We start from the raw sequence: 11,187 nt of genomic DNA, 5'->3' as shown, positions 1-11,187 counted from the left end.
CAAAGGCCATTTCTCCATCTATAGACATTATTTCAACAATCCCAATAGTAGGCGTGTGCGAGAATGAGTTCCAAAGGTGATGTCCAAATTTTAAGATGATCTAATAGTTAACGAGTCCAAAATCATAGTTTTACTGGGACAAGTTTGGGTGAATGCGGAAAAAAAGATGATTTTGGGAAAGAAAAAAGGGAAAACGAATTTGAGAGGAAAAAAAGAGTATAAAAACATATCGTAAATGTAAAAACTGACTTAATAAATCTCTATTTTTAATTAGGGTTCTTTGAGCCTATTATTTTATTTATTTTGTTATTTTATGAAAAAAGTCTATTTTATTCTTTCATTAAATAAATAACCAATTGAAACATCTCTTTATTTTTTAAAACATCATTTTACTCTATTTATTTTCTAATACTATGAAACCCTTATTTTAATTAACAAAAACCATTTTCACTCATTTATTTAATTTCTAGAAACTCTATTAATTTTTAAATAAAATTATTTTTATTTATTTTACAAAAAATGGAGTATTACAACGACCATCACCATTATCATTACCATCGTCACCAATACCATTACCACCTCCGTCATCGCTATCACTATCATTGTTGTCGTTGCCATATCTAGTTATTATCACCACAACCACCGATACCGCTACCAGCATCACAACCGACATCATCATCACCATCATCGTCAACATTGCTACCACCACCATTAATGTCACTGTCACCATCATTGTCATCACTACCAACAATACCACCTTCATCACCACCACCACCTCGTTGCAACCACCACCACCACTGCCACTGCTACAACCATTGTCACTGACATTATTACCACTATCACATTGTCACTGCTACTACCATCAATGTCACCTCCACCACCATCACCACCCATTACTGCTACCACCACCAATGTCACCTCCACCACTATCATCATCGTCAATGTCATCATGACTATCACGTTGGTATCTCTACCGTCACCACTTATATTGAGATCATCATCATTATCATTGTCGTCACCACTACACAAAAACACTCTTAAACTAATTTTAATACAATATGAAACTTTTAAAATGAATTTATTTGAAACTAATCATATTTTAAAAACTAGTATAATTTTTTTAAAACTAAAACTAAAAACAGGTTTTTATTGTTAAAAATTTCAAAACTCAAAACTAAAAATAACCTCAAACAAACAGGAATGTTTTTAAAAAAGTTCACTTGATGTATTGTTTAGCTACCAGTTACTATTGTAAATAGGGGTAGACTCAAATTGGGATGAGATGAAGGATTAATCACAAAAAATAAAATCCATCCAACAATTATACATTATTAATTTTTTGTTAAAATTTAATTTTAATCTCTCTATTTTTGTCAATTCATAAAATATACAAATTTAATCTCTCATATATTCTCAAAGTGCTCTTGATTAAATCAAATCATTGAGCATTAAAAAAAGAAAGTTGACCATTATTATATTTGTTTCATTTTATTAACTGAAATGTATTTTAATTAAAAATAAAAATGAAATGTTTTCTTACTTCACTCATCAAAATGCTCAAAGATATATACACAAGACTAATGCCATTGAGAAGTTAATAGCATCGGGCCTTCAAATCACTTTGGATTTTCTTAAATCCATCACTTGCTTCTATGTCTTTCTATAGCAAGGTGTCAACACCTATTTCAGTTTTCATTTAATGTTTTTTTCCATGTAAACTGGAAAAGAAAAAAAAACTAGATAATCACAAAACTCACACAGAAAATCAATCCTCAAAGCGTATTATATATCACTACAATTTAACTTTAAAATTTTCATTTTTATTATTATATATGATGCTTAGAGTTAGAAATAGGACCGGCTTAACCTAAACCCATTGACCCAGTCACATGCTAGAGTCAAATATGATTGAATGGATTTCTAGTCCAATGGATTTCTAGTCCTTTGACTTAATCGGACTGCCCAAGACATCAAGTTTCGAGATAACCGGACTAGTCCGGTTTTTATAACTATGCTTAGAAGGTACATGCTTCTCCTCAAGCAAAAGATAAGTTCTGAATATATCAACACATGAGATAACTGCGAAACCTTTTCAAACCTTTCACTAACTGACCCTGAGTTTGCATTTGTCTTGATCTTGTGATGGAAGCATGAAGGAATACACATAAGATGAAAAAGGTTAGCAAGTAGAAACTTCATCAAGGCAGACTTACCACACTTCATTCCTCACAAGGTTAGTGTTTCCCTTAGCGCACAAGTGTCTCAGCTAAAAGTATTTTTAATCTAACAACTGAAAACAATATTCTCAACTTTGTACTTCTTCTCAGTTAATGTAATCATACACACATATTGTGGATCACTAAGGACTTTTTAGGCTTGTAACATGACTGGGCTAACAAGGAACTCATGGTTTTTCTTTGGATTCAAAATTAGGTTCTAAGAGAGCACCTACCTGATAACCCATAACTTATATTTCACATCCCCCAACTTCCGTGCTATTCCTAACAACACACAATTTTTATTTGGAACTTAAGTTGTTATTAGGTCTTTATTTGAAACACAACTATTTTTTTTCTTTTCTCTTTTTTTCATTAGGCTTGAAAAAAAAACAATTAATTGCATTAGGCTCAACATGGTGCAAGGGATTCATTCAAATAATAGGTTTGGCTATTTGGCTAAGTGGCTAAGAAAATCAAACAAGTCCTTGATCATTTTCACCCTATGTATGTACTTAAACAGTCTGAGAATCATGCAAAATCAGGAAATTAAGAACAATCGTTCTCTCACAATTATAAGGTTCAAACAACTCACCGGACATTTATGAAGTGTTTGGCTTACCTTACCATGATTTTTGTTTGGACTTGCTAACATCTTCACTCTTGTGCTTTTGATTCATACTTCATCACTCACAAAAACACCTGCTCACATAAAAATCAAAATTTTCACAATCATCTTATTAGTACACAGTATCTCATGCATCAATTTATCCAGAACAAGTCACAACCCATTACTAATTTCCTTTGTCTCTGTCATGCAAATTTTTTTTATTAAATGACTGAAATTAAACTACTTGAATTAAACTGCTAAAATTAAAATAAAGAAAAACAAATGAAGAAAAAGAAAAAAAATTAAAATAAAGAAAAATAAAGAAAAGAAAAAAAATCCTGGGAAAAAAATAGGGTCTCAATCCTGTGTGTGTCCTGGATCCCAAGCTCTATGAGCATCTCTGATGTCCGCAACATAATCATCATCAGGTACAATATTTGAGGCATCATCATCTGCTACACCAAAGGTGTCACCCCCCCTCCCCCCTAACAGAAGGATGTTAGCCTCCTGGCCAAGCAACCTGGGCTAGGAATGCCTCTTGTGTCAACACCAGCTACTGGAGGGAGAGATGGTGGAGGCTCTGCATCAATAAGTATTGGCCATGGTGGAGGCTATGCAACATAAGGAGGAGCTGTTCCGGCTGAGAAAAAGGCATAAAGGTCTGGCCGGCATATGGAGGGGAGACATCTAGAGAAGGGAACGCTGGTGAAATGTCTGGAGTGGCTCAGGTCTTGGCCTGTTTTGGCCTCAAAAAGACACTAGAAGAGTCTACATGATTCACAACTGGTTTGGCTTCATCTTCTTCTAGGAACACAAAATTCATGTGCCCCCAACGAGTTTAGCTTTTTGCTCAATTTCCTCTACCTTAAAACAAGTCTTGTTGTCATTGGGATGCTTACTTCCCTCAAACAAGTTGAAGGTGGCTTTCTGGTCTTCCACACTCATCTCTAAGTTGCCCTTCCCCATGTCCACAACACACTTGGCAATCACCATGAATGGCCGACCCAGAATCAAGGGGATCTCAGCATCTTCTTCAATGTCCATGATTACAAAGTCCACCGGAAAAGTGAGTTGAAGGACTTTGATCAGGACGTCTTCTACCACTTCGACTGGTCTTGTGATGAAGCGGTCTGCCAGCTGGAGCGCCATACTTGTAGGTTCAATTTTCAGGTTTCCTATTCTCCTGCACATAGAAAGTGACATCAAATTGATACTTGCTCCTAAGTCAATAAGAGCCTTACCTACGGATACACTCCTAATAGAGCATGGGATGATGACGCTTCCTGGATCTTTGAACTTGGGAGGTAACTTCTGGATTACTACACTGCAACTTTCTCCCACCATAATGGTTTCACTATTGATGTACTTTCCCCTTTTTTATGAGGATGCCCTTTAAGAAATTTTTGTACAACGACATTTGTTGTATGGTCTCTCCAAAAGGGATAGTAATCTTTAGCCTTTTGAATATGTCAAGGAACCGCTTGAAGTAGCGTTCCTTGTCCTTCTTTGATGGCACCAAAGGGTACGGTGCCTTCTTTAGCACAACTAATGGTATCTTTCTCCTGGCTTCCTGGGCTAGTTGACTCTTGGTCTTCTGTGTTTAGACCTTGTCATTCTTCTCTTCAACATCCCCTTCTTCCTCTTTGCTCTCATCCTGCAACACTTTGTCAGTTTCTTCACCCTCCTGCTTCTAGCTTCTGGTGACAACTGCCTTGCATTCTTCCTTTGGATTTTTCTCAGTGTTGGCCCCAAAGGTTCCAATGGGTCTTTCAGCTATTTGCTGAGCTAATTGGCCCATTTGAACCTCCAGATTTCTAATTGTTGCATCAGTTCTTTTTTTATGTGACTCGGTCATCTTTTGATGTGACTCGGTCCTCTGCATGAACTGTACCAACAATTCTTCCAGCTTAGTGGGTTTCTCCTGACGACTTAGCTCTTGGCTATGAGCATGATGAGATGGACCTCCTTGGTTGAAATTATTCCCTGGATAAGATCTCCAACCTTGGCCTTGTGAAAAATTACCTCTCTAATAAAAGCTCGACGGTCTGCCTTGATGGAATCCCTGACAATTCTAATTTCCCATGTAGTTGACCTCGTTAGCTGTGTTGTTTTGAACCATGCATGAGCCTGACTCATGAGCACCTCCACAAATGTTGCATCCTCCATTGTGTATGACTGATGGAGGTTGCACTACATGTATTTGTTGAGGAAAATTACTTAGAGTTGTTGTGAAGGTCTCCAAGGTCTTGGTCAGGAGCTTGTTTTGAGCCAACATAGCATCTTGAGAAGTGAGCCCAATAAGGCTTTTCTTTGTAGGTGTGTAGGCTCGATCACGGAAAATGGCATGATCATTAGCTGCCATATTCTCTATCAGCTCCATGGCTTCTTCTGGAGTCTTCAACTTGATCTTCCCACCGACTGGGGCATCTAGGAGTTACTTGGAATGAGGTCGCAAGCCATCAATGAAGATGTTGAGCTGGATTGACTCGTTGAACCCATGTGTAGGAGTCTTCTGGAGTAACCCATGGAAGTGATCAAGGGCTTCGCTCAACGATTCATCGGGGTGTTGGTCGAAGGATGAGATTTCCACCTTCCCTTTAGCAGTCTTGGACTTCGGGAAGTACTTCTTCAGGAACTTCTCCACCACTTCGTCCCATGTCTGCAGGCTATTCCCCTTGAATGAGTGAAGCCATCTTTTTGTTTCACCGGTCAAAGAGAAAGAAAATAAATTGAGATGGATGGCGTCTTCTGGCACTCCTGGTATCTTCACCGTGTTTCAAATTTCGATGTATGTGGCCAGATGTGCGTACAGATCTTCACTTGTGTGGATATGAGATGTTGGCCGCCTGCACATCTAGTCTGGCTACGCTGGTGACGTACCATGGTGTGGTGGAGCTAGAGTAGTCCTCTAGCGTCATCCTCAATGGATAATCTTCTGTCATGATGCGTTCTTTAAATAAGGGATGTGGACTGTTCACAAAAGAAACAACTATTGTACACGTTATCACAAAACAAAAATTAAAACTTAAATATTTTTTTAAAATTTTTTAATTTTTAATTTTTTTAATTTTTTAATTTAATTTTTTTAAAAAAGAATAAAATAAGAGTGAATAAAGAAAAATTAAAATTGTTTTTTTAGAAAAAAATTAAAAGATAAAACAAAATTAAATAAAAAAATAAAGAATGATTGCTCTCAAATTGAGATTCGTAACAACCAAGTACGAAAACCAAAAAAGTCCCCGGCAACGGCACCAAAAACTTGTTAACCGATTGACAAGTGTAAGTAGTAAAAATTAAAATGGAAGTCCAAGTATCGAATCCACATGGACTTTAATTGTGCTTAAGTAATGCAAATCCAATTATTAAGCAATGAAAATAAAGAAAAGAAGACAGAGACAACAAATTTTAAATGTGAAATTTGAAGTTAAAAGGGCAAAAGGAAAAGATAACAAGAAAATTAAGCAATAGCTTAAATGCAGAAGATGAGTTCAAAATATGATAATATTGGGGTCTAGCATGCCTAACTACCCTTGATGCAATATTAATGATTTTCTTTATTAAATTTTTTCCCAATTTCCACCCACATCTACTAATATACTCAACCCGCATCCCTCACACTGAAGAGCCTAGTTTATGTATTATCTTTCCTAAATCCCTTTGCAAAGATGGAATAATAAATAACATTACATGTAAAGATGTATGCAGAAGCACAATAAAGTCACTCTATCCCTAGAAATGCAATGTTGAGATGCCTTTTCCCAGTTCTTTAAACATTATCATTTTCCAATGAATAACCCCTAAAAACCGATACATGGATGGCCAAACCACACAATAACAATGAAAAGCAAGAAAGAACAATAGAAATTGAGATTACATTAATAGATAAGAAGAACAGTTACATTACAATGGGGCTTTGGCTACTAGGCTCCAATTGAGGGGGTTTAGTCTCTCATAGTCATGAGAGACTTTACACTTTAGAGGTTAATAAAAGAAGGTGATGGATGACTAGTAACAAGCAAAAAGGGGGAATGACTAAGAAAGAGGGTTTCCCCTAAGGGATAGATCCAGACTTTAGATAGCTCTGAGACTCTTTGTGTTTTTTCCTTCTGTCTCCTCCTTCTTATATAGACACCAAGTAGCTTACTTTTCTCACTGACTTCGCGCTTAGCACGTGCTTTCGCGCTAAGCGCACCTTTGAGCTTCGTTGTGAGCTTTTCCGTGCGCTAATCCTGAGTTGCGCGCTAAGCACGAGCATGCGTCGGGCTTGTCTTGCATGCTAAACAAACTTTTCAATTCTTCCAATTTTTTTTTCAAGGCTTTTTCTTCCCGTTTTTTTATCAATTTTTCTTCTAAAGTACTTGAAATCTTCTTCTTTTGCATTGTGCTACTCAAAAATAGCAAATATGTTAATTTCTTTATTATTTCATTAAAAATAATAATAAAGCAAAAAAATTATACTCATTTATTAATCCAAATTAACTATTAAATTAATTTATATTTTACGGTTATCAGTATCCAAAACCTGGGTTTGGGATTCTGGAAATAGTAAGACAGGTCCACCTAACGTTTTTTTTTTATAATAAAAAACAGGATCATTATATGGTAACCTTGCACCTAGTTTATTTATTGTAAATTTGTAATCGTAGCCACACTTTTTGTAAAGGACATCGAACGTCTTGTATTGACTTAGGCACGGTGGAAGACCTGCGCGGCTTATGCGCCGTAGCCTCTATCTTGAATTTTGTTCTTTACCTTTTCAAGGAGGAAAACATTTAATTAGTGTTGCTGGATTATTAATCTCTCTTTTCTTTTCGTTTGATGGGGTAAGTAATCTTTCTTTTTTTTGGTCATGAGTATCCTTAATTTATTAGGTCAGACATTTATTTTACTTATGGTATATGACTGCCTCTAATTAAAAAAAAATTATACAAGTGAAGATAGAATACAGATTCTATCATTAGATATTTAACCACCACATCAATCCTATGAATTGGATAATATTCTTTTTAGAGCTAGAAAAAAATTGCTTTAATTTGATTCATTTAGGTAGTATTATTCTTCCCTATTGGTTATAAAGATAACTACTATTGATTGCAATAATATATGAATATGAATGCGAATTTTATACTAGTTTTTTTTGTGGATCAAAATTAAATTCATGGGAATCTTCTGTAATGATATAGTATTTTTTTTTTATTTGTAAGAATGTTAAACTAATTTAGTTAGATTGGCTTGATTAACAATATATCATATTGTATTATGAGGTAAAAAAAAATAGTAGAATAATTTTATACAAAAATTTAAAAGGATCGTACCAAGGTTATATCCTATTAAAATACTCTATTATTATCACATTCTAAATAAAAAAAACTTTATTTGACATTTACAAATAAAAAATAAAATATGTTTTAGGTCTCAAAATTTCAAATCAAAATTAGTCTTAATTTTTAAAAACGATAAGTTTCCTCCTTGTATTTTTTTTATAACAAGTATGGGTTACCTATGCTGGCTATGCACCGCACGGGTGAAGTGAATAGTAGATGAAGTTTTTTATTAGTTTAGAAAAACAAATTTATTTAGATAAAAAAAACTTCAAAAAGTTATTACTTAAGTGACAAGACATTTCAAAGAAGGTAAATCATGTAATTCAAAACAAATTACAATTCAAAATGAACTATCGACTTCTACAAAGGAAAATAATACGTAAAATGAACTATCTTTTTTTTTTTTAAAAAAAAATCATTTACCTTTTTAAAATAATATTGAATTCAGTATTACATCATGCAGTTCAAAACAAATTACAGTTTAAAATAAACTATCCACTTCTATAAAGGGAAAAAATAAGTAAAAGAGAGAAAATTTTGGTATTTGAAATACTGAATGGTTAGGAAATTACTTGTTTTAAAAATAGTTTTATAATGGTATTTAAAAAAAGGAAAAATTGAACATGCAAACGATATGAATACTTTAGATTGAATTTAATGAAGTGATTATCTTTTTTTTTTTAGTTAGTCTCCCGATCCAAATTGTAATTCATTTTTAGTTTTATCTAACAAATAGAGGCGAACAACTCCCCTGCAGTCCCCTCACATTTCTCCTTTTTCTTTTGGCCAAAAAAAAAAAAAAACAAATAGAGCTGAACAATATGATTATACTGAATGTGTTTTTATCTGTTGAAAAAAATCCAATCCCGAAGTCAAACTTTCCTTTTATTTCTATTCCATTCACTTTATTTAATTAAGGTGCAAGAAACAATAAATGAAAGCTACTGCATTTGCAAACAAGCTATTATATTATGGGAAAAAAGAATATATGTCTATATATAATTTTTGGGAGTACATATAACTGATATGAGCATGAATCTGTACAAATCAAATTATAATAGCTACTACCATCTATTTGTATAATTTGGATTATTATACACACAAAAAAAGAGTATTGTCAATTCTAGTCCTTAACTATTTAGCTTTAGTTTTTCCAAGTTGAAAATCTTAATAGTTGAGTTCCTTTGTACTCCAAAACTAGTTCATTGTCATGTTGGCCTTCAATCCTGGCCTGATAGGAACCATCACTTCCTCTCAACACTTCTCTAATTTCCATTAAGATATTTTTGCTCAATTGGCAACCCTCTAAGCTAGTTTCTTCCTCAAGATGGCCTCCCCTTTTCATCTCCTCCCATGTTTGTAACCAATCAAGAGAAGAGATGCAAGGTTGCAAAAATAATTTCTCCATGGCAATTCTTGCTTCTGAGAAACTGGTTGGGAAATGTGATTCCATTGATTCTAACAAGGCTTGGTAATGCACTAAGTGCCCATCAAAAAATGACCTGAAATTCAAGTTATTTTTCACTTTCTCAAAAGCATCCCCATCCCCAAAAGTGATAATTCCGCTGTTGTCAGAGGTGCTTATCAATTCATCAGCTACCCTTAGAAACTGTAAGACATGTTTTCTGCTCCTTACTTTTCCCATATGAGGAAGATCAATCATGCAATTGAAGGCCAAAAACTCTCCCTTCTCACCCTTTTTGTTCATTTTCTTAATCTCACTAACCAATTCCTCCACTCCTTTCTCCTCAACCTTCAACTTCAACCCACAGGATTTGGCATGCTCATAGAGCTGCCTTCTAGTTTCCTCAAAATTGCATGGACTAGAAACACATTCAGGAACCTCACCACCCCATTTGATTGATGTCAATGTCAATGTTTTGTTCATGTGTGCAATAGCCTCAATCATTGGAGGCCATTGAACACCATGTCCAATATAAAAGTCCACTATGTGCACATCACAATCTTGTGGCAAGGCTTCGAGAATTGCTGAAACAGCTGCAAAGTGAGCAATTTTCCCAATTGGGAATCCTTGATATAATGCCCTCAAAGCAGCCTCAAAGTTCTTTAAGGCCTCCCCTTTTAGATAGTCTCCATGATTTGTCATGCCTTGAGACAAGTAGAATGCAAGGCGCTCTAGAGACTCACCAAGTGGGCTAGCTTTCTGGCTTATGCACCTCAAAATCACTTCTTCTAGTGCTTTTTGTCCTTGCTCCAAGGCTTCTCCATAGGCCTTCAACAAGTGTGGAAGACTCACTTGGTTTTCGACTTCCATGTTTTCTAGTGGTAAAGTCAATGGTGATGTTTGATTTGTGGACAACTCTGACCTCACAGATGGGGTTGGACTCCATGCATTTTCCACCTCACTCGACAAATTCTGTGAAGGGAAGAAGCTCCCTTCACTTTCTCCATGACCTTGAATACTAATAATTTGAGTATCCAAGATGGAATCAAAATCATCCAATTCCATGAGTGATGGAAGGTGCATGGTTTCTTCATTGATTGGGTATTGTATATGAATATGATCAATGGAGAAAATGGGGGAGGAAGGAAAGGGGATGGAACAAATTTCAGAAGTAGAATCCTCTGGTGTGCTCAATAGAGTATTGAATCCACAATCACCAACATGGTCATTCATAGTGAAGTCATAAGGTCCACAATCACCAACGTGGCCATACATGGTGGTGAAGCCATAGGACTCAACACCTTGATCAAAAGTTGAGTTCATGTCTTCAAAGAATGGCCATTGGAATTGCAGATCCTCTGATTGCATCATCTTTTCTATAAGGTTTTTTTCACACTTCAAAGAAAGGGATTCTTGTTTGGGGGAGGTTTAATGGGTGATATTGTTCGACTATTTATAATTGAAGAAAGGTTGTTCCCCCTCACTTTCAGCCAAATCCTTATGTTAATTAAAATAGCATGAATTATATTTTAATGAGGCATTATCTTATTCCACAAAACTCACGCAAAGGATTGAATTAACAAATATTATAAGTAGATTGTTTTACAGTGAAACCATTTAGCTTATATTTTA

The 11,187-nt window shown here is 35.1% G+C and overlaps 1 protein-coding gene across 1 annotated transcript; it reads right to left on the bottom strand.

Moving 5' to 3' along the window:
• Positions 1 to 9,117: 9,117 nt before the first annotated feature.
• On the bottom strand, positions 9,118 to 10,968 carry LOC114395968 (nodulation-signaling pathway 2 protein-like). The gene has a single exon (XM_028357842.1). The coding sequence runs from the start codon at positions 10,924 to 10,926 to the stop codon at positions 9,295 to 9,297; it is 1,632 nt and encodes a 543-aa protein (XP_028213643.1). The 5' UTR covers positions 10,927 to 10,968; the 3' UTR covers positions 9,118 to 9,294.
• Positions 10,969 to 11,187: the final 219 nt, after the last annotated feature.

The sequence above is a fragment of the Glycine soja genome, chromosome 18 (genome assembly GCF_004193775.1).
Source record: "Glycine soja cultivar W05 chromosome 18, ASM419377v2, whole genome shotgun sequence".
NCBI classification, from domain to species: domain Eukaryota; kingdom Viridiplantae; phylum Streptophyta; class Magnoliopsida; order Fabales; family Fabaceae; genus Glycine; species Glycine soja.
The sequence above is the reverse complement of the archived record's forward strand: the minus strand, read 5'-3'. Positions and strand labels throughout refer to the sequence as shown.